Source organism: Peromyscus leucopus, chromosome 6, assembly GCF_004664715.2.
Source record: "Peromyscus leucopus breed LL Stock chromosome 6, UCI_PerLeu_2.1, whole genome shotgun sequence".
Taxonomy (NCBI): Eukaryota; Metazoa; Chordata; class Mammalia; order Rodentia; family Cricetidae; genus Peromyscus; species Peromyscus leucopus.
The window spans coordinates 7,649,012-7,673,660 of NC_051068.1; the positions used below are offsets into that span (position 1 = coordinate 7,649,012).

At 45.6% G+C, this 24,649-nt stretch overlaps 1 protein-coding gene across 4 annotated transcripts in view; it reads right to left on the reverse strand.

The window, feature by feature from the left end:
* Window positions 1–24,649, reverse strand: part of Fndc3b (fibronectin type III domain containing 3B) — a 318,394-nt gene that overhangs the window by 211,609 nt on the left and 82,136 nt on the right. For 3 of the 4 annotated variants that reach the window (XM_028875811.2, XM_037206506.1, XM_028875812.2), the window contains exon 3: window positions 7,076–7,151. In XM_028875811.2, the coding sequence (XP_028731644.1) occupies window positions 7,076–7,151 (76 nt within the window). Of the gene's footprint in view, window positions 1–7,075; window positions 7,152–16,169; window positions 16,271–24,649 lie in introns of those variants that run through there. The other variant, XM_037206507.1, reaches the window with a different exon arrangement.

Here is a 24,649-nt window from a genome sequence, read left to right on the forward strand (position 1 = left end):
GAAAGGTTTCAACAGGTGCCACCCAAGCCAGCCCGGGGAGCAGCGTGTTGTAAAGAAGCAGTGAATTGGAGGCTGGACATTCAATTAATTGATTTCCATAGTAGGACACGTCACTCCCCACTCTAAATCATACAGCTACTTTAAGAAAACAATTAACATTCTGTACAATACTAGATAATGATGATGACAATGATGATGATATGTCAACAACTGTGACACTGATAATAGCGCTTTTGATATAAAAATAATGAATTTTCTCACAATCCTATCAGAGTTACAGCTACTGTAAGACAACAGGCACACTAGGTATCTCTACTGGGAAGGTCTCCTGGGGAAGATGTCAGGCACTGATGGAACCCGGCCCTGTGACACCACTCCGTCCCCATGCGATGAAGACAACCTCCACAATCACATCTCTCCTGTCTCCCAGTCCATATGGTGGACTCTCTGCTCTGCATCCTTTAGTATCTACCAGCCCGTGTAGAGAAGACTCTGCTAGAGAACTTTCTGCTGGCTCTGCGGGGGTGTCAATCAGGTCAGCATATGGGAGGCATGTGTGGCACGAAGTTATGCACATCGCTCAGTCTGTATTTGGAGAAAAAGCTAGAGCAACTATAAAATAAAGCGAGGAAACACCTCAGAGATGAGGTGTGCTTCAGAACTGACGTCATTCTGTCTGTTTCATGAGGACACACAATCTAAGAATGGAGAAGTTTAAAAAAACAACAAGAGAAGCAAGCACACAGACAGGTGAAAGACCATCTGTCTTGCAGCTAACACTTGAGTCTTGAGATTGTAAAGTTGCAGGTCAGTGACAGAGTGTTAACCGGGCTCGAGTTAGGGGTATGTTTCACACCCCGTATATTCCAGGTTCTCCTACAAGCTCAGCTCTTCTTGCCTTGGAGTCTCCCAGGAGGAATGAGCTCATTCCCATGCACAACAGCTCTGGGTCATTCAGAAAGATGGCAAGACACTGGGGCTAGCCTGGGCAAGAAAAGCCCTACAAGTTTCAGTGCTAAGATTTCCCAATCATGGAATCACTTCGGTTGATCAGAATCCCTCACAAAATCCAAAGCAGCTTCTCATGTAGAAAAATGAGCCATCACATCCTAACCCTGGATAGAAAGAATCATTTCTAATATGGATAGGTCACAAATAATGGAATACCATCAAATAATCAATCCCAGACCCAACATACTAAAATAAGCAAGAGCACTCAGACAACAGTAACTTCATTTTCAAACCATCTCAAGATTTTTTTTCCCCATCAAAATATGGTTTCATTTAGGCCCAGGCAGGGTTTGCTTTGGAAGCACCAAAAGCAGGCTCTCTTTCCCGGGTATTCAGTTAGTTAGAGAGCAATTTCTCATTAATGCCCAGTTTACATTTAAGAAGCTAAACTACAGTCTGCCTCAAGCTTGTGAAGCCCAGCCACGACTGTTCATGGCAAGGAGCTACTTGAGGTCCTTGACCCTGCCGTGAGGTTGTTGGAAAGAGTGACGGCCACTGTTCCCAACCCACCAAATCTAACAAATGCACTGAAAGGACAAAATGTTTTTGAAGGAACATTAGGTACCCTGTGCCATTCTGTGTGCTGAATCCCATGTTGGGGGAAGGGGACAAATGAGGAAATTCAACATGCACTGCTCTCAATGATGTCATTCAGAGGCACAGAGCAGAGCGCAGTGTCCATCAGTGATCCAGTCCCCCACTGCGGTGGGGGGAGAACGACACAGAGCTGCACACTGCGAGGGCTTCGGAGCTGCTTCATCTCAGCGTCTCTACAGTTACTTCGCACACTTCCTTCCATACGCTGCTGTCATTTCAAGGTCTTGACCCACTTAACACAAGCTAGCAGGGTAATGTCGTCGTAAAAAGATACCAAATCCATTCTGGACAAAACCACTGGCAAGGGATATTTTTAGATAGTTATGTATTTATTAACATAAGGATGCTTTCCAAGCAATTCAGTTTTTGATCAAATTGTCATGATATTCACTTTTTTTTCAGGTCTTAAAACATGAAAAATATATCATTAACAGAAGGTCAGTATGCTAATTCTTCAAAATTTAAAGATGTTTCGCTGGGAATGTTGGTCAATGGTAGAGTGTTTGTGTAAAATAATACTAGGTTCAAGCCCAATCCCCAGCACCAGGGAGGAAAGGAAGCAGGAGGGAGGGGAGGTGGGAGGGGAGGGTGTAGGAGAGAGGAAGAGAATGAACTTGCAGAGTCGCAATTAAAGAATATAAAGAAGTCACTAAATGTTTCTCTAAAGCAAACAGTTGACTTCAAGCATCAGTGTGATTTAAATTTTAAAAGTTCTGGGGAGATTTCTGAGACCGTGAAAAGCATATTAACTCAACATAATTAAACTCTCAATAAAATAGTAACACGTAAAGGAATCACACTTGGCATAACACAAACCAGCCTGAGTCCACTCAGCACTCAAGCTGGCCTGCCGGGGAGCAGGGTGGAGGAGTGCTGACTTGGGATTCTAACAGGGCCAGGGAAAGGTTTGCATCCATATCAACCTGGATGGGGCTCCCTCTACCTGCCCCTCCCTAGCCCAGAGGAAAGCCAAAGTGGATGGGCAGTGGTCCAGAAGGGCTCTAGGAACGGGCAGACTGAGGCCTTCCAGGAAGCGGAGTGTTTGTTTTGGCAGGAGGATTCTGCAGAGAGCAGAGAAATGGCCCAGATAAAGAGATGGCATGTGTGGACAGGAAGGAAAGCTCCCCTGCCAGCACCTCGGCTTAGACAGCGACACAAAAATAATGAGACCCACGCTGCCGTCTACTAATTCCTGGCTGTAAGCAAAGGCCAGAATCCTTATTGATTACTAAGACCCTTCTCCCTGACCGTTCTTTACACAACTGTGTGTGTACCTGGTCTCTGCTGTCACAGGTACAGAACAGTCTCCAGCGGACTGGATGTTGTGCCCTTTGCTGCCCGCCTCCAACACTTAGGATTCATATTTTATGGAAATATTGGGAAATATTCCATCAGAAATGAATCTGCTTTCACAGCATATTGTATGTTTCCTGTGTTTTTCTCCCTTCGTTATCACCAAGGACATTCCCAAAAAACAACTCTTTTTTTTTTTTTTCCCAAAGCAATCATACTCTTCAACATTAATCTGCTTTCGACTTCCAAGTTGCTGTTTAATGACATCATGCTGAGTTTCTGGGGTCTTTTTTAGTGAAGCCATAATGATGTACAGAGAAAGTTATGTGGCGAATCAATTAAACTATAAACAAAAGGGCTGACCTCAGTGTGATTTCAAAATGTCCAGAACTCTAATCTTTTATCACTCGTTTCCCGAAGTGTTCTTCAGCCTCCTGGCTGTGGCTACAAAAGCAAAGTCGGCAGTCTGGAGGTTCCAGCCAGCAGAAAATGGTGTGTGCGCCTGAGAACTTCCGGGAAGGTCACCTACACTGATGACTTACACCGGGAAATTAACCCTAGCAACCTCATTCCCTTTGATGCAATCCCAACTAAAATGCAAACACCTCTTTCAGAGGGCTGTACGATGGGATTCAACTTCTGACTCTTTCCTCCTATGTTTTGAGGGGCACAAGGGGCTGGGAGACAGTTCTCCCTGGATAAACTCTTATGAAAGCATAAAAGCTTGAGCCCAACTCCCAGACTCATGTGAGCCAGGCAGTGGTGGAGCACGCCTTTAATCCCAGCACTTGGGAGGCAGAGGCAGGAGGATCTCAGTGAGTTTGAGGCCAGCCTGGTCCACGAAGTTCCAGGACAGCCAAGATTGTTGCACAGAAAGACCCTGTTTTGAAAAAAACAACAACAAACAAACAAAAAGTTGGGCACAGTGGTGTTGTGCACTTGTAATTCCAGCGCCAGGGAGAAGGAGACTCAGTAGATTCCTGGGGCTGATGAAGAGAACCTCACCTAGTAGACAAGCCCCAGGACGAGACCATCCTATAAAACAAGGGGAAGAGGACTTGCAGAACGGCACCTGAGCGTGTCCCATCACCTCTGTGTCCACACACAGTCACATACACAACCACACAGCCATACACGAACACACACATACCGTCACAAACATATCCAGTCACACACAGACAGCTACATGTACCTACAAGCAACCACACAAACATGCAAACATACACACTCACACACGAAGGGAAAACAGTCTCTCCTTGGTCCCAGTATTCCATTACTATACCTCTCCTTTCCCAGAAAGGAGAAAATGAAGTCTCAACCTGGGAGCCGAGTCCAAACGTGACACTGGACAGAAAGAATTTAAGTTCTGAACACTGTCTGCATGTCCTGAATTTGTGCATCACAGTTCCACTAGCAAAACGACCGTCTTCAGCTAGGCAAAGCAGCTCTGCTTCATTCTAGCCTTTGAGTCCTCCTGTTGGCATCCCGTCCCAAGTCCTCTTATGTGACATGCCGGACAGAAAATGGCAGGGATGGACATGAAGAAGTCGGGCTATGGAGTCAGCCATACGAGGGAGGAACAGTGGTCTCTCAGGGCATGAGCTTTCAGAATATGAATCCATTTAGACAGGCCTCAGCTTGCTCGTGTGCCTGTCACATTTGCTAAAGGAGAACACCCAGAGTACAGCCCAAGTGAAATGAATGTTACAGCAACACGGATGAAATCCAGCTAATGGAAGGAAGCCATAAGAGCCTGCGCCAATAGCTGCAATGGACAGCGAGTCCCCACATCCGACCGACTGCATCAACACCTACAGCTGGACAGTTCCCAGCGGCGCTCGGGTGGAGGTTGTCGGGGCCGACGCCCGGGCGCCTGCCTGTGCTCTAGACTTGGTTGCACCTGCCGGCAACTCTCCTTTCATCCTTCTGAGTTCAGCCATCTGCCCCGTCCTCCCCCAAACCCTGGCCCAGCACATGTCCCTGGTCCCTGTCTCTCTCATTCTGTGTGGTGGCATTTCAATGAACTAGGCCAGGGAACACCATGCCCCAGACGAAGATAATTTAGAGTCTAGGTCTCCAGAAAAGAAGAAAGAATAAGAAGGCTGAGGCAGCCAAAGGTAAGCAGACTTCATTCTGCTTCAGTCAGAGGCATTTTTAAATCACTAGGAGGATGTTAGTATCACTTATCGCCAAGAATCATCATGGTCCCTTTGTGGACAGAGCAGCAGACTCCCAACATTGCCTCTGGAGTGCATTGCCAGTTACTGACATAGACTCAAACTCTAATGGAACAGCCAACTCCATGAATATATCCGCACATGTCCACACAGACACTACACAGTCCCATTCCTATCATACACACACTCCCATGAAACAAACTACAAGGATCTACGTTGATCTATGCAGCCATTTGCTTTTATATATTCTACCTTACATTCTCAGTTGGGGGGTGGACACAGATTATTGGAAACTTCATGGAGCTCTACTGTTACCATAACCAGGGACTCAACCACTTTGTGGTTTGTCTGAGATAGAATTTCACTGTAGCCCAGGTTGGCCTTGAACTCTGACTAACAATGTAGCTGAGGATGACCCTAACTCCAGATCTTTTTGGTTCCAACTCTTAGTTGCTGGGATTTGGGAACTGCTTTCTTCCTGAACTGGACATCTCAACTTCAATCTAACAGAAGGAGTTTCCATCTAGATCTCCCAGTGTGAGTCCGGAAGAGACGGCCTTCGAAGCTTAACTGCAGCCCAGGTCCACTTATGATGGTACTACAAGAGGGAGAAGAGTCTGATCCCACACTATTTCAAAATGTTTCTCTCTCTTCCTTGCCCTGAAGTTTCATCCTACTTTTCTCAATGAAGACTAAGTTTATAATACTAAAAATAATTCCAACAGCACTGGCTCGAGAGTTACAGTCAGCAAAAAGTCATTGGTAAAATCATTAAATTCTTCGTTTAACTCCAATTAAAATTCATTAGGCTTAAATCTTTAACATATGTTCATTAGTTTTTGAGTTGTAAGTCACTGTTCTTCCAAACCCAAGGAAGTCTTGCACGGTAAAGCAGTCTGCTGTTTTCTCAACAATGAAAAGGAAAAGGCGACTGTTCCTTTGAAGCCCATGACAGGGAAGGGACACTGTCACACATTTGCTCTCACCTGACACGGACTGGTAACCAAGTCAGTCTCTGGTTAGATTCAGTCTACCCAATAGCCTAATACTGATCTCAATTACATCACAATTTCCTGCTGGCCCCACATTCCCAACTACCGAGAAGAGCTATCATCAGCTGTCCTTTCCAGAATGGTCACAGTGGAGTCCAGGTGGAGGGCTGGTATCACCACAGCAAACAGGACTCTACACGGATCCGCACCCCCGAGACAGATCTCTGTGATCTCTGAGCCACTGAGAGGAGCACCCCAACAGAAGCCAGTGGATGTCCCAGACATGGTACTTAAGGACCTGTATTCACAGTTTAGGGACAAGAGTCTGGATTCTGAGGATAGGATACTAGGGTAGGCCTTCTGGAGATCTCAGGAGGAGGCATGAAACATCGGGGGCCACGGGGTAAACAGTGGTTGGCAGCTGCCTCCTGGTATTCATGACCTTGATTACCCTTCTGGAGGGGGGTGGGGGTGGGGAGTCAGTATATCTCTGACTCCCTCTTACCCTGAAGTTAGTCACTCTACTGACGCCAGCTGCCATGTAAGTCCACTACCCCCTCCTCTGCAGAGGCCCACTTAACCAGGAGGCAAGAGAAGGAAGTGCCTCACAAAGCTAAATGTCACCAACAAGGACCCAAGTGTGTCTGGATGTGTGTCCAGACCTGCGAGAAGACTGCAGCTGATACCCACACTTTGACTTTAGTTTCCTGGGTCCCAGAGCCTTAGACACAGCTAAGCCACTCCCTGGCCCACAGAAACTGAGGTGATGAATGTCCTTTATTATGCCATTCAGCCATGGATAACTAATGGGCATCCAATACATAATACCACTGGATGTATCGGGTGAAGAGAATCATAATATATTTGAGACCGGATGACAGAAGAATAAAGAGAAAATATAATTGCTTTAGAAAATCACATGTAAACACACAGAGGGAAACTTTACTTCCTTTATAATGAAGGGGAAATCCTTTGATTAGCATGTTTACCGAACGCCTTCCTCACCTTGGATGCACTGCAGTGTCCCATCCTCAGCTCTTATGGTGAAGGTCTCCCCTGGGTTAACTTGGACAAGAATGACCTGTGAAAACACAGAAATTTGCAGTTAGCACCAATGCCCTGGCCCCTCTGCCCTGCCCTGCCCTGCGGTTCGCACTTGGCAGGAAGCACGTGACACCAAATCTTGTATCAGCACAAAATTTAGGGTATAAATCTTAAACCCACTCAAAGTTTGGGAAAGATAGGACAACACACATCTGCTCATGGCCTCATATACTGTCCCATACTATTTATATAACCAAAACTTGATTATACTACACTTTCTCTTTGGAAAACACAATTTTCTTTTCTCTTTCTGAGTTTAGACACAAACTTAAATTAGAAAAACACCACGTACACAAACTTTACATACAAAGGAAAACAGCACAAGAAATTAATATTTGACCAACTCTGCTGGGAGATGCGGTTGTATCAAATAACAATAGAAGGCAATTTATAAAATTTTAAAGGTTAGAAAAGAACATCTGTATTAAAAAAAATCTTAAAAAATAAACAGCATAAAATAAATGACCCTCAGCAAATACTCAAATGTTTCAATATATAACCTAGAATAAATGTTTTCTTACATAGACACAGATATTTAATCTCAGAAGGTAACTTCCAAAACATGAGATGGGAAGCAGCTATGGTGAAGCATGATCTCTTCAACAGCCTCACAGATTTAGTTCTAATCAATGGATAAGAAGAGGAAAAATCACAGATTTAAGACATCGACGACTACCCTAATTGTCATCATAGAACCTCCATCTGGCAACTGATTTCCAGCAGATGCAGAGATCCACAGCTAAGCACTGGGCGGAGCTCCTGGAGTCCAGTGGAAGAGAGGGAGGAGGGATTCTATGAACAAGGGGGGTCAAAATCATGATGGGGAAACCCACAGAGACAGCTGACCCGAGCTAGTTGGAGCTCACTGACTCTGGACTGATGGCTGGGGAACCTGCATGGGACTGAACTAGGCTCTCCGAATGTGGGTGACAGTTGTGTGGCTTGGGCAGCACATGGGGCTCTTGGCAGCGGGACCAGGATCTACCCTTGGTGCATGAAATGGCTTTTTGGACCCCATTTTCTATGAAGGGACACCTTGCTCAGCCTTGATACGGGGGGTTGGGGGGGGCTTGGCCCTACCTCAACTTGATATGCCAGACTTCCCTGACTCCCCAAGGGAGGCCTTACCCTCTCTGAGGAGAAGATGGGGGGTGGGGTGAAGGGAAGGTGGGGAGTGAATGGGAGGAGGGGAGGGAGGGGGAGCTGTGATTGGTATGAAAATGGAAAAAAAAAAAAACTTTAAAAAAAAATCACTGATTTAAAACTAAATACAAGTGAGTCCTAACTATAGTTTCGTATCAGCAGGGACAAGATCAGCTCTGTCACATTCATCAACCTGTCTGTAGACACAGACTCTACAAGGCTGTCATTCCTTCAGGGTCCTCGCAGTAAGCCTGCTCTAAAGCACTGAAACCTTCAAGCACTGTGTTCCTTGAGATCGGCCCTCCAATACTGCTTCTGTAAACAGCTAAGAGTTCTAGAATCTGCAACTGCAATTCACTAATTACGTTAACAATTATTTTAGTGCTTGCTTCCTTCTTTACCTGAGGTACTATTGGGATAAGATCTGACTGACTAGGCCATGCCTGACAACCCTTTCTCTGAATGAAGTATGGTTGGAAAACCTAAGGAAATTGTCTCACAAGATTAGCTCAAGAATTAAGATGTAATAAGATTAGTGACTGGAGAGCCGGACAGCTCGGTCATTCAGAGAGCTCACTGCTCCTGCTGAGGACCTGAGTTCAGTTCCCAGAACCCACGCGGTGCTTCACAGTTCCAGGGGACTCAACACCCTCTTCTGACATCTGCAGATGCACATGGCATAATATAATCATGTACGATCACACATATACATAAATTTAAAATGATTTTAAATTTTAGAGGATCTCATGAGATGTAATTTAAACAAACTTCTTTTATGTACAATTTATCTGCTTTATAACACTATTCAGATCAAAGTCATGTAATTTATAATCTAAATCTTTTAACATCCACATATTTTGTTCAAATAATAATTCACAGCAGGAGATACTGCTGAGGCATTAATTTCTTTTAATTAAGAAATACATTAACTGAAAAATCATCATGATCATTCAAGAGAAAGCAGTCCAAACCTCATCCCGGATGCTTCATATTATTTTGAAGGATAAATTATTTCACAATCATTTGCTTTCCCCCCCACAGTAATTGCGTCAATAATCTTTCAGGCTTCCTCCTCCCCGTTCTCACCCATGTGAAGGCGGTGTGCCATTTTAAGAACTCAAAAGGAAATCCTTTTAGATCTCCAGAGTGATTAAAGCATCTCTGGTGTTCTCCAGCCGGAGGTTTTAGTTATTCCTTTAACACGGAAATCGTCTGAGTCAGCTTTGTTTTCACATAAACATACATCACGGCTCTATTACACTCCACCCTGGAAAACAGCGCTTCAATAAGGGGTGGGGGGCCTAAGGGAGGAGGGGCCATAATATAAGTGACAGGAAGCAAACAAGTGGGGAGAGGAGCGATGAAGACTAGACACAGTAAGGATGTTAAAGAAAACCATATGCAAAGCTGGTACTTTATGAGCTTCCTAATTTATTTACTTTCATAAAAGAGTTTAACTGGAGTTACCCTACATAGGAGACAATGCTTGTCCAAAAACCAGCATCGGGTGTGGGGTGCCCCCTGGAGCTGTTGCTCAGAACCCCAGAATGACGAAAGCTATTCCCATTGCTCTTGGTTGTCCACCAGAACTCGGTGGATAAGGTCCTATTGCTGAGGAGTCTAATACTCTGGTCACAGGACACAGAGAAATCGAGTTGGTACTGGCTCAGACGCTTCCTAACTGCAGGTGAACTTTCATAGTACACAAGAGGCAATATAAGCTATTGGAGAAGATGCTGGTGAACGTCCATAGCACCACAAGGTGCATTATAAGCTGCTAGAAAGAAACCATGAGCCATGTGAGCTCCAATAACGACCAGCCTGACAAGATATACCCGTGGTTTTAATAGTGGTACAATGTCATGGGGTAATCAACCACTTTCTAATTCGGAAATCCTTTTTCTTCCCTGGGACTTGCCGTAATATGGCTGGGTTGTATTCTCAGGACCACACTGACAATTGTGTAGAAAAAGAGTATATGGAGTTGGGTTGTCAAAGATGGACTAGGACCGAGTCTGTGTGTCCAAAAAAGTGTCCAACTTTCTTCCCTGCCCTAAATCACAGGCACACATTATAAACTTATTCTTAGAGGGTTAAACATAAAGCAGATAGTTTCCATCCCATCACTGTGATGCTAGAATTTGTCTAAGGATTTATAAAAATACAAGTATCATTTTCTTTTTTTAAAAAACACAATACCTTTAGTTTTTGAGAATTCAATACATGTACACATGTATGTGATCACACTCACCCCCCAGCAACTCCTCCTGGACCCATGTCTACTCCATGTATACATGTATGTGATCACACTCACCCCCCAGCAACTCCTCCCGGACCACTGTCTACTCCATGTACACATGTATGTGATCACACTCACCCCCCAGCAACTCCTCCCGGACCACTGTCTACTCCATGTACACATGTATGTGATCACACTCACCCCCAGCAACTCCTCCTGGACCACGGTCTACTCCATGTACACATGTATGTGATCACACTCACCCCCCAGCAACTCCTCCTGGACCACTGTCTACTCCATGTACACATGTATGTGATCACACTCACCCCCCAGCAACTCCTCCTGGAACCACTGTCTACTCCATGTACACATGTATGTGATCACACTCACCCCCCAGCAGCTCCTCCTGGACCCACTGTCTACTCCATGTACACATGTATGTGATCACACTCACCCCCCAGCAACTCCTCCCGGACCCATGATCTACTCCATGTACACATGTATGTGATCACACTCACCCCCCAGCAACTCCTCCCGGAACCACTGTCTACTCCATGTACACATGTATGTGATCACACTCACCCCCCAGCAATTCCTCCCGGACCACTGTCTACTCCATGTCTTTTTTTTTTAACCCTCCAATAATCCACTGTGTCTAATTTGTGTTGCTCAAATACGCACGAGTGTGGGACCATCCATACACTGAAGCATGGCTATGCTCCCAGAGGCCACACACACAGTTAGAGAAAACTGACTCCATCCTATAGCTGCAGTCAGCTGCCACTCGTTCCACAGCTAGAGGCAGGGCATGGTGAGCCTTTCCTCTGTCTAGGTGAGAATGTTGACGGACTTGGTAGTGTGCAGTCCTCCACAGCTGCCGTGAGTCCGTAAGTGCAGCAGCTCTCGGGACCAGGAGATACTGGTCCCGCCCAGTCCTTCCTGACCTCTGGCTCTTAGCATCTTTCCGACCCATCTCCTACGATGGTCCTGGAGCCTTGAGAGAAAGGGGGTATGAGAGATGGCCCATCTATGGTTGAGCACTGCACAGACTTACATTCTCCAGCCTGACCACTTGCGGGTTTGCTAACCACCATCCACGGCACATACAAACGTCTCTGTGATGAGGTCTGATCTCTAAGCAGCAAAGATAAAAATTTAGAGGGCATAGTGATACTATGTCCATTTAGCAAAATAACAGTAGTACGTTCACCCCTGAGCCTATGCACTTCTGACCAAGAGCTAAGGATTCCTGATCAGATTGCAAGCATCAGGCATGATTTTCCTCCTGGAGTAGGCCTTACTTCTCTTTGACAACCCAAATTCACACATTCTCTTCTCCACACAATTGTCAGTGATGGCCCAGAGAATACAACTCAGCAATGTTATGGAAAGCCCCAGAAATGAAAAAGGATTTCTGAATTGATGTCATACTCTTTGACTACCATACTACATGAAGAGTCATGACAGTCTTTTGTAATCACTGACACCAGGTCACAATTCAAAGCATGATCTGGAAGCACCCTGCCTCCTCCAAAATCTATGTGTAAAGTCTGTATGTGTTGTATACGTGCATACAGACAGACACGTGTGCGCATGCACACACACACACACACACACACGCACGCACACACACACCACCACCACCCCCCACACACACACACACACACACACTAGCTTACAAACTTCAGTTCCTAATCCCTTCTTTTTCAATTCTTCAGGGACAAAGATAAAGGTAAATAGCTTTTAAGCATCATATCAACACATCTCTCTTCAAATGTTTAGTTCATGTAATTTTCACTGCTGCTGAGTTGCTATGGCAACCAGATTATAATCTACCAAGTCACCTTAGAAATGAGCCAAAGTTCATGCCTCCTAATAGCGATTTCTCTTCTCACAAGAGCAGAAGTCACAATTGAAATGAACTGTTTTGAACTTGGCAATGGACATTTTTAGGAGAAAGCACTTCATTTTATGAGGGAGAATGACCATGTACCACTCTGTCAATGACAGAGATAAAAGCAAAGCTGTGACAGAGCAGCCCAATGGCCTGTCCTGACAGCAGGCATGAATGGGCCACCAGCATCACGAAGCTCAGAGGAGTGTGAGTCGCATCCTGGCAGACAAAGGCACCGAATCTTCTGTACCAAGCAAGTCAGTTATCTTCTGCCGCACCTCCCCTCCCCCATCTTCCCATAGCTGCCCTCCCGGACAGAGCTGCTCTGAGTTCCTTTAGTACAGTATGTTAAACCCATCAACATTTCTGGTCATTCATTGGCCATTTTCTACTCTTCAAAGTCAGCATTAAACCAATTCACATTCATGCTGCGTGCGCTGTCTTTTGTCAAAGGGGAAAAAGAAGGATTTCTTTTTGAGATGGTTGTTTTTGAGATGGTTTCTCTGTGTATCCCTGGCTGTCCTGGAACTCTCTCTGTAAACTAGGCTGGCCTCAAACTCAGAGATCTGCCTGCCTCTGCCTCTGCCTCTGCCTCTGCCTTTGATACCTCAGTGCTGGGACTAAAGGCGTAAGTTGTCACAGCAGGAAGGAGGCACGCTTCAAACCTCAGGCTACACTGCTTCATCAGATCTGTTCCGATTACAAACACTACCTGAGCCAAGGTGGACACCTGCACGTGCACATGCACGTGCGCGCACGCGCACGCGAGCACACACACACACACACACACACACACACAACACAAACACACACACACTCACCAACCCCTTCAGATTCTCAAACTCACACCTTCCACACTCCTCTGACACACTCATCTCTCTGGTACAGAACACAACAGACTTCAGGTAGAACTGAAGTGTACACATTTGTTTCCTGAGCCCAGTCTCTTTTCTCCAAAAGGGAAGTGATGGTTTGTCAACAACCAAAGCTCATCCTTGTGGTAACAACACACTCAAGGGAAATGTCCCTGGGCTAAAGAGGCAAGGAGGCAGACCACAAAGACGCTGCGGGAGACCGGAGAGCCGCTGAGATCACCTGCTCACCATCCTGCCTGCCGCCAGAGTTCAACGCTGGCAGAAGTGGAAGAGCTAAGAAGTCACCAGGTGGGCTCCACAAACACTGGCTCACACTGATGTGCCATCGGCAGAGTTGGCAAGGCAAACATTTTCATCTGCTTCTTCCTGGATTTTAGGCCTCTTTCCCAAGGCCCACGATGTTTTAATATCTGATTTTCTCAAAAGATCAGAGGTTCACAGGGGTGGGGAGGTGGTTCAGCAGTTAGAGCACTTGCTGCTCCTGCAGAGAAAGGATGGAATTCCGTTCCCTGGACCCGCGTCTGGTGGCTCACGGCTGCTTGGAACTCCAGCTCTAGGGGATCAGATGCATTCTTTTGGCCACCACTGGCACCCACACACATGTGTATACCAACATACACACAGGTATGTTCATGCACACACAAACACAAAATAAAAATAAATCTTAAAAAAAGAGGAGATCAGCTGTTCTCAACAGTCTAACACCTGTAAAATTACTCTAGTGTGATGCAGGCTACCTTAGCAGCACCTTCTCCAGGCTTTTTTTTCTTACAGTGACTCTAAAGAGTTACTATTTATGAGCTAGAGAGATGACTCAGATGTTAGGAGTACTGGCTGGTCTTCCAGAGGTTCTGAATTCAATTCTTAGCAACCACATGGTAGCTCACAACCATCTATGAGATCTGATGCCCTCTTCTGGCATATAAGCATATATGCACACAGAAGAGTGTATACATAATAAAAAAGTAAATCTTTTTTTAAAAGTCACTACTTATCAAACCCATATGGTATTCCAAGTAGGAATTACTAGCCAAATTTTATAGATGGGAAAACTGAAGCCGAAAGACCACAAAAGAAATTGGTCCCAAGTCACTTGACTAAGTGGCTGAGCTAGGCTGGAACCCAGCTGGAGCTGAGCAAAATGCACTCATTAACACCACCTCCACCTCCAAGAGAAATGAACTTCAGTCTCTCTGCACCGGTACTTCCCTGTCACTCCAATTCTGCCGTCCAATAATGCATCTGCCTTCCACATCCACCGCTGCTGCAGCTGGCATGCATCACCCAGGTGCCCCTCCTGCCTTCCACTCCACCGCTGCTGCAGCTGGCATGCATCACCCAGGTGCCCCTCCTGCCTTCCACATCCACCGCTGCTGCAGCTGGCATGCATCACCCAGGTGCCCCTCCTGCCTTCCACCCCCACCGCTGCTGCAGCTGGCATGCATCACCCAGGTGCCCCTCCTGCCTTACAAATCCACTGCTGCTGCAGCTGGCATGTGTGCGCCTGCTGCCCCCTTTCTCTAGACTTATTCCTTCCCTTATTCATTTCTCTTTGGTTTCCTGGCTTTTGCTCTACAATACTAGCCAGAAAAGCTCTCAGCAACCAACTAGCCCTTCTCCTCTGGACAGCTCACAGCAGTCACTGTGGGCGGTTTCTGTACCTCCTACAATGTTTACTTCTGTGCAGACCCAAAGGAAAACGTACTGGGAAACCAATGTAATTACAGATCTGAGGAGAATCGCCACACTGCTTCTTCAGGGCCAAGTTCATCATAGCTCCAGAAGATCTACTTTGATTCCAAAGTAATTCCATTTTAAACTTGATAAATAATTTTGTTTCCTCATTTTTTTACATTATAATTTAGCCTTTATCATATTATACATACTCAAAATGGTCTGAAAAGAATAAGGAATCCAAATTACAGATAAGAAAAAGTATCTCCTAAGCTGAGGATATACCTCAGTAAAATATTTGCTACACAAGCTTCAACCCAGAACCCATAAGAAAAAAATTAGCTAGGCATGGGGCACAGGCCTGTAATCCCCCTGTTTGAACAGTGGAGAGAGGTAGATCCCCTCAGTTTGCTAGCCAGCCAGCAAACTCAACCTAAGCTCCAGGCCAAGGAGAGGCCCCAACTCAAAAAGCAAGGTGGACAGTACTGAAGAGAGACACCCGAGGGTGACCTCTGGCTTTTATGTATGTGTGCACACATGTGCACAGACATGCACACACGGGGAGGAGAAGGGAGGGAGGGAGGGAGGGAGGGAGGGAGGGAGGGAGGGAGGAGGGAGGATGAGAAGGACAGAGGATGAGAGGGAAAGGGAGAAAGAAAATGTACCTCTTAAAATTCAGTCTTTCAACAGAAAATAAAAACAAACCTGAAGTTCTTCCAACAAAACGCCACACCCAGGAACAAGCCCCCACGCACATAAGGTTCACCGCCTGTAGATGGCGCTCAGGCCAGAGCTGCCTTCTAATGTTTCATAATACATACATAAATGCTTTTAGAGCGTTTTAAGGATGTGAATAATGAATCACTGGGCTCTGCTAAACTTACTGTTTTTCTTTGAGCTGTTTAAAACCCAATTCAGACAGAACCATGTGTCTGAGGACACCAGGATACAGTGAAAATCTGAAAGATTGAGGCTTGGTCCCACTCTGCCCGGAGCCCACTTGACCTTTCCAAGCCCGTATATTTCTGCCCTTATAAAAAGCAGAGAATATTTATCCACCTCCCAGAGGAACAGGCCTTATCCAGTTAGTAACTATTACTAATACTTCTTACTACTGACAAGTCTTAATTAAGTGAGGGAGATTAAACAAAAACAGTTTACCCAATTTACCATGTTTCATGTCCTCAATAGATCTAACTCCAGCAGACTCTCAGTCACTCAGGCTCTCTGGATGTGCACCTCCCAAGCATGCGCATTCCAGGCTCTGTTCAGGCTCCTTGGATCCTGGCAACCAGGGTGAGTCTAGAATCTGCTTGCAGAGGTTCTGAAATCTAAGCCCCTGACAGCTTTGAAACAATGTGACCTTCTTGGAAACATTTCTACTTAAGATTGTCATAATGTGAGCAAGTCATAAAAGGTTGCTTGTTATGGAGGGTTCCACCTGGATGTTTCATTTTTGAGTTCTTAATTTCAGATATTTTGTATTAATAGCATTGAGATTTAAGTAACATATCACACAGTTCATCTACATGAAGTACTTTGAGTACATTCATATAGTTAGTTGATAGCCATGACACAAACTATTTTAGGAAATTTTCAACACCCCATCCTTCTTCCCCACTTCCCTCAGTTCCTCCAGCCCCCTCATGTACTTCTGGGGGTCTCTGCATATTTGCTCATTTGTTGACCTTACATAAAGACAAAAATAATACAATGCGAATGAATCCTTTCACTTCACTAAAATGGTCCAGGCTGTCTGTGTCATCTCTTGTCATTATTTCATTCTTTTTTCTTGAGTAATAGTCCATCTTACGAATATACTACATTTGTTTCATCTATTTACTAGTTAATTCAGGGTTGATTTGTTTCTAAAACTCTTGGTTGTTTTGCATAATCATGCCCTAAATAGTCATGATGCATTTTCTCTGGGAAACTAACTCCTGTTGCTCGATTGTATACCCAGGAGTAGAACTTCTAGATAACACTCTAGATACTATTACAATTACCTTTTTTGTATGAGCTCCTACAGGCAGAACCACTAAACACTGTGGCTGTTTTCTCACCCAAAGGCCATCCTCTCAAAGCACACTGAGGTGTAAACTCAGACAGATCCCTCAGGGGGCTCCAGGCAGTTGGCTTTCTAGAAACTTAGACAGCTCATTGAGAGTCACTCCCCACAGTGGATGAAAGAGCTCAACCATTAAACAAATGGATACCTCACAGCACAACAGTTCTATGAATGGATACTTAGGAATTACAAAGTTTAAGGCAATTGTCTCCCTTAATGGTATCAAGGCAAAAAAAAAAAAAAAACCCAAAAAACCTGAAAGCTATCTTCAAACTGGAAGGCTTTAGAATAACAGCCTTGTGCACTGCCAAGTCCAGCACTTGAAGGTGGAGGCAGGGTCAGGAGGTCAAAGCCAGCCCTTGGCTGCAAATGAGTTCAAGGCTAGGCTGGGCTACTTGAACCTTGTCTGGGGTTGGGGGAGGAATGTTTGTCTCAAGAACAAAGAAGAGGTAATGCTTTGGGGGATGGAGACAGTAAAACATCCATCCAACATGTATAAGGACCTACGCTCAAACCCATCATGTGTGGGGAGGGGAGGGGAGGGGAGGGGAGGGGAGGCAAAATGCTTTCCAGTTTTCCGTTTTGTGTCTGAGCACAAGAGCCTCTTCCCTAAGTAACTGTTGGAAAGCCAGGCACAGCACATACCCTCCCTGTCTCTGAAGAACACGGACCTTGAGCACATTCGAATGCCAACTTGTACAACATCACTGATCTGTCCAAATCTTCCCTCTTTCTGCACTAAGTCCAAATTCAGGACAGACACTAGTCTCTGCAGAGTGCACAGGGAAAAATGTGACAAAGATTTTCCAGCCTGCCCTGTGCCTCCTCCCCACAGGCCCTCGCTGCACACAAGCACAGGGCTGACTCTCTGCATGTCTAATCTGGGGCCAGCTGATGCACCATGACATCACTATTGCACAGTGAGCCAAGTTTAAGCTCCATCTGGGACAAATAATGTCCAGGCACACTGTGACTTCTTTTGTTTATATACACTGACTAAATATGTCTTGGTGGTAAATGAACTAACTCTTGAGATTTATTTCCCAAGGCCTCCAGAACAATATTCTGCACCCTGAAGCAACTCCCTGCTCAGAGTTCTTTCCAAGGCTGTGCGTAAGTGATTTTTAACAGAACACATGATTTTGGAACATGTAATTAACATCTTGAGGAGAGCTGAAGTCCAAGCAGCCCTTCCTCAATTTGAAACAAAGAAAAGGAGGAACTCACTAGCAAGTGGGTGTGGTAAGGGTAATACAGTTCAATAGAAACCCACAGGATACTTGATCCCACCTCCTTCAAGACCAGTGAAAGCTTTAAGATATGACTGAATAGCCGAGGGGCCATGTCCCTTCCTTCTGAAGAGTAAAATCCAGTTTGTGCTTTTACCCTGGCGTTACTTAAGAAAAATAATTGCAAATTCAGAAAGAAAAACAAACTAATAGTTTCAAGTCCTTTCTCTTTTTTCAGGGAGAGAGCTGGGGGACCAGAAGACAAGAGTTTCTCTGTGTAGCTCTGGCCATCCTGGGACTCACTCTATAGACCAGGATGGCCCCAAACTCAGATATCCACCTGCCTCCGCCTCCCAAGTGCTGGGGCTAAAGGCATGTGCCGCCACCACCTGGTTAGTTTCAAGTTTGGTAACAAGGTTTCTTGAGTCTCAAAACCTGTCTCTATAGTGATTTACCTTTTGAATGGAAATGAAGGGTGGGCTTGGGAGGACAGAAGAGGCAAGAGGCTGGCCCTCTCCTACACCCTCATCGCCATGGGGAAGAAACTCGGCTACCTCTCTCTGCTCACCAGTACTCTCACCAGTACTGACCCAGAAGGGAGCTGCTGCCAACCTCAGGAAAAGAATCATTCCTTTAAAAAAAAAAAAAAAAAAAAAAAAAAAAAAAAAAAAAAAAAAAAAAAAAAAACCTGGGACTCTATAGAGACCTAGGCTGGATCTGAAAACCTTGACTCGCAACTTTTTTTCTAAAGGAGAATCAGACCTCCAGACATCCCCATTGTCATTTGGTTCTCCCATCTCTGAGTCAGTCCCTTGCCAGCTCTTAAAAATAATACGGGGCTCACAATCACATAAACTAGTGAAGGTGTGTGTGTGTGTGTGTGTGTGTGTGTGTGTGTGTGTGTGTGAGAGAGAGAAAGAGAGGGGGGGAGGGAGGATGCCCCTTTCTCTCATCTGTACAGACTTGTGAAGACCAGAAGTGAACGTTAGGCACCCTCCTCTCTTGCTGTCCCCCTGACTTTTTGAGAGAGGGGGTCTCCCTGAACCCAGGGCACAGCAAGGCACCAAGGTCCACAGATGAATCTGTCTTCTGCCCCACTCCCAGGCCTAGAATTACAGATGTGACCATGCCTGGCTCTTACGAGGGCAGTGGAGATACGAACTCAGGCCCTCGTCTGAAGGCTAAAACCAGCAGGTGTCTTACCCGCTAAGCCATCCCCCGGTCCCCAGGACAATCTGTTTATAAGATGTGTAATGCACCACCATGAAAAACTCACCTAACTGCTCACCTGTATCCTCCAAATGCAGAAAGGCCCGGCCCAGGCAACTCTACCCTCCTGGAAGTTCCTAAAAGAGGACCTGGGTTCAAGTCCCAGCTGTATGACCTGCCACTGCAGGTCCTAACCCTTCTCCCCCAGGCGCCCCTTCTTACACACAGGGCTGCACCTTACATGAGGTGCACACACGACCACTGGATGATGAAGTGCTTAGCACAGATCCTCCCCGCTCACAAGCCCTCAACTCTGACCTCCTCCCTTTGCAAGGGAGAAGCAAAGAAACCAAACTTTGAACCAAAACTCGTTCTTTTTAACAGTTCAGCTACTGTGTGCAAGTGACCACTCAACTAAAAGCTACTGAGACTAAAAGTTTTCCAGTGACCAGCAATATACTAACAAATGTCTTAACATATTCTGGATATAGAAAAATCTCATCTTCCTGCACTTACCTATTATTTTTACTATATGATACATCAAAATCTATCATATCACTTCCAATGTGGCAAATACGTATTCAAAACAAAAAGATTAGAGGTTGGAAATCTATTACAAATCATCCTGTTCAAAGAAACACGTCTATACATGTGTGTTATGACTAGAGCAGCTGGGAGATGGGCCTCCAGGCATGCCTATGGGGGGGGGGCTGATCTGGGAAGATCATCCTAACTGACTGTGGGACGGTTCTGCATGGAGCCGGGACCATATAAACAGAGCAAACACACAGAGCAAATGTATGCATCCAACCCATCCCTTTCTGACTGTGGCCACAATGCAATAGCTGCTTCAAGCTCTTGCTCTCTTGATTCCTGCCATGATGGACAGCATCTTGAACTGTGAGCTACGACACAGACTTCTCCCTGAAGTTGCTCCTGTGGTGTATTTCACCACTGAAAACAAAGGCCTGTGTCTTAGTTAGGGTTTCTATTGCTGTGAAGAGACACCATGACCACCGCAACTCTTACAAAGGAAAACATGTAATTGAGGTGCCGGCTTACAGGTTCAGGGGTTCTGTCCATTATCATCATAGCAGGATGTCATTTTTATCTAATTCTCAATCGTTTGATTTTACCAATAAAGACTTGGGAGCCATATGCCGGGGTGAAAGTCTGCTAGCTCAGAGAGTCTGAGAAAGCACCCGGCTGACCTTCCTCCTCTGCCAACGTCCCAGAAAAAGAACTTTCTCCTACACCACATCTCCAACAAAACTCAAACTGAATGCCCCTCCCTTCTACTTCCTGTGCATCTCTCTGTCGATCCTCCTGACTTCCTCATTCTCTCTATGAATTTTTCCTGTCAACTGGTTGCTTCCCCTTAACCTATGGTTAATTTTGGTTAATCCTGTTTATAACATTCAATCAGAAAGCTCTTAGACTAAGGGTGTGTGCTAGGGCTGAGCCATACCACAGCCAGAAGCAGGTTTCTCCAGTAAATACCGCAGTCTTGGGGTCCACAGTGTGACCCAATACCCTGCAACAGCAGAGAGCATGGCGGTATGCAGGCAGATGCATGCGGTGCTGGCTGCATCTCGAGCAGAGGCAACAAGAAGTGGACTGAGACACTGGGCAGTATCTTGAGCATATATGAGACCTCAAAGCCCGCCTCCACAGAGATACACTTCCTCCAACAAGACCACACCTACTCCAATAAGCCACACCTCCTAAGAGTGCCACTACCTTTGGGGGCCATTTTCTTTCAAATCACCACATTATGTTTTACAAAAAGAAAAAAAAAAAAAGAGCTTCAGCTAGGCATTAACAGAATGTTTACTTTTAAAGAACTCTCACTCAAGACTCCATTTAAAGAATCACATCTTTACTTCCGGAACTCTTATACCTTCAAACTGTTCACTGTCCCCTAACTGGACTGTAACAGATGAACCAAGGCATCAGGATTAGAAAGCGCTCTGTAGAGAAACTCAAACATTAGTCACTGAAAAGCAGGAGCCAAAAACATAGGTTCTAACCTGTAGGAGGTGCCACCCAAACCTCCTGCTTCACAATGTGTCATCAGGCAAGTCCAGCAGAAAGAGACTGCATCTGTGTGAGCACATTAAGTGTATCTAACAATGGGAATCATAAGAAAAGTACAGTACACATCTATAAAATTATCAAAGAATAAACTTTTCAAAACTAAAATACGGTATCATGAGATGCAATGGCAAGGGTCAGTAAAAGTGTTCAGATGAGGTTGAGTCACACCCAGAGGCCAAGTGTGAACTGGTGAGACTGCAGGTGAGGACCACATCCCAGCAGAGCAGCGGCTGCTGCAGGTGAGGACCACATCCCAGCAGAGCAGCAGCTATTCCGCCAGTCAGCTCCTGACAACTGAGGACACCCAAGCCTGTGTTGCCAGACCTTCTGGGCCCCAAAATAAACAGGAAAAGCTTCCTGTCTTATCAACAGTTGTTCCTCGGGATTTCAGAGGACTTGGGTTGGAGGCAAGGTGCCCCATTCCTCCACCAGTGGCCACCAACATCTAAAGAGACGCAGGTCCCTCATGAAAAAGGCATATTCAGCTGGGATGGTGGCTGCACGTGTTGGCAAGGGTATGTGGTGTCCAAGGTCATTCTCAGTTACAGGCTGGTGGGGCACGTGTAAGAGCTTGTCCTGAAAACCCAAAACAAAGCAACAAAAGGCAGGATGTCTGCATATAACCTTCCTACAGTCTGAGTCTGCAGACTTCAAAACATCTCTAAATGCAAATGCCATGTAAATATGCAACACTGTGTCATTATTATTTAGGGGTAATGACAAAGGACACATATTGGTTGGGAGTATTCAGTGCAGACACCACTTGCCTTCCTTTTGTAAATATTTTCAATCCACAGCAATTGGGTGAATCTGAGAATAAGAAACCCAGGGATATAGAAGGCCAACTAATTGGCAAATAAGTCTCCTTTTTTATTTTAACTATTACCCAAAAGAGATACAGAGGCATAATAATAACACTGATCAATTAAATGAAATTTTAGGAAAAACATAGGGGCCAGTGAGATGGCTCAGCAGTTAAAGGTGCCCCCCACCCCCGCATCAGCTGGACAGCCTGAATTCAATTCCCGCAACCTACATAGAGAGGGGAGGAGAGAACCGATTCCACAAGTGTCCTCCAACCTCCATGCACACACATGTACACACATGGTATGCATGTACACACATACACACACGTTTACATGCATGCACACATGCAGTCATTGTATGCATGTACCACACACATACACACACACACATTCACATGCGCACACACACACATGCACAGTTATTCTATGTATGTACCACACACATGCAAACAAACATGCACACACAAAAAATAATAAAGGATTTTATATATAAAGGCTTATGGCAAATTTTAAAAGTGGCCAATTTTTTTAAACTGTTTTAAATTAATTGAATTTGTTCATTTCTCTCATCCTTCATCCATTCAAAAAGATTTCCTGCATGCAGCCGCAGATGTGGGGCACAGCATGAACAAGACAGACGGAAGTTCTTTCTCCCTAATGAAGCAGAATCAGACAAAGACAGCAAAGTTGCGAACAATGGCCAGGCTGGAACCATGGAGGACCTAACTGCCTCTGTGCGGGGCAGCCAACCACGCCGGTGTGTTCCCTCAGCCCCTCCTTTTTGAAGGCAGCATGACGACCACCATTTGCAAGCTACTGCAGACCATTGTTGCCTTTGGCTGATTCAATTCTGAAGTGTCTCTCAACCCAGACAGCTCAGAAATGTCATAATTACATGCTGTGTGTCCTAATTATTGTGGGTGCCGCATATAACAACACCTTCCAAAAATACAGATCAACATTTTCCTTCCTAAGGCTGAGATTCTGCCCAGGCTGTGCCTTTGTGGAAGCCTGTGCAAGTGAGAACTGGCAAATCTAACACAGAGAGGACTGAAGCACCAGGCCGCAGGCGTACAAACTCCCACCTTTTTTAAAGTTGCAAGGAGCTCCGGGGGCAAGGGAGGCTTTCTAAACTGCTCTGGGTGAGGACTGCTTGCTATCTGCAGCTCCACGGAGTCAGTGATGCCAGGGGACCGGCCACCACACTGGAACACTGCGGAAAGCAGAACTCCTAAGGAAAAAACTAAAAGCAAAGGCTCAAGGAAAGCTTTGGGGGTGGGGGGGGAGCCTGGGGCCTGCCAGTGGGTAGGGCACCTGCCTTGAAGGTACAGAGCCCAGAGGGTCCCCATGATCAACCTAAAACGCCCCAGAGAGATGGGGAAAGGGGACCCCAGGCTGTGGCCAGCTGGCCTAGCCTAACTGGTAAGCTCCATGCCAATGAGAGACCATTTCAAAGAAGTAGACAGGGTTCTTGAGGTAGCATGGAAGATGACCTTCGCCCCCCACCTGCATGTGCACACGTGTGCCTGCACACAAACATGCACACAAGAGAACTCACTAAAGAGACGTCAATAACTATTCACAAGAGATTTGCTCATGGTAAACTTAAATAATCCTCTCAATCAATAACACTGAAGTTGGTTACCTGATTCGAGAACCCTAACGGCTACCAGCTTCGAGGAAGATCCTGGGGCAAGGCCAGCCTCCCACTGCCCGGCCCACCGTATTCCTACCTATTCCATTTCCTCAGCCCTTCTTCCATGCTCTGGTATATTCTGCAAGCATTCATGCAGCCTGACATATATGTAAATACAGCATCTGGGGTTAGATTTTTAAGTAAAATAGAATCCACTCCTCAACTAAATTGCTCATTCCTTTCAGGCAAGGGCAGCATCCACTCATCTGTGTCTTCAGTACCTAAGAAGGTGCTGCCACAGGAGACATTTGCAAACACTTATTAAGATGACTATATCTATTCCTCAGTCAATCCATAATCCATGCCACAAATCCTACCCTCTCACTCCTTGCCATCCCAATATCAACAGAGAGAGGTCTCTCTGGATTTGAATGGTAGAGAGAAGCCGGGTAGTGGTCTGAAAGAATGTTAAACATCTGTACAAGCTGTGCATGTCTTATGCATCAGGATCCTGAAGAGTGTGACCCAAGACCAAGCCTTGCTTCACTACATGTTCCACTTAAGACCCAGCCCCAAACTGAGATTCTATCCGAAGAGGAAAGGTG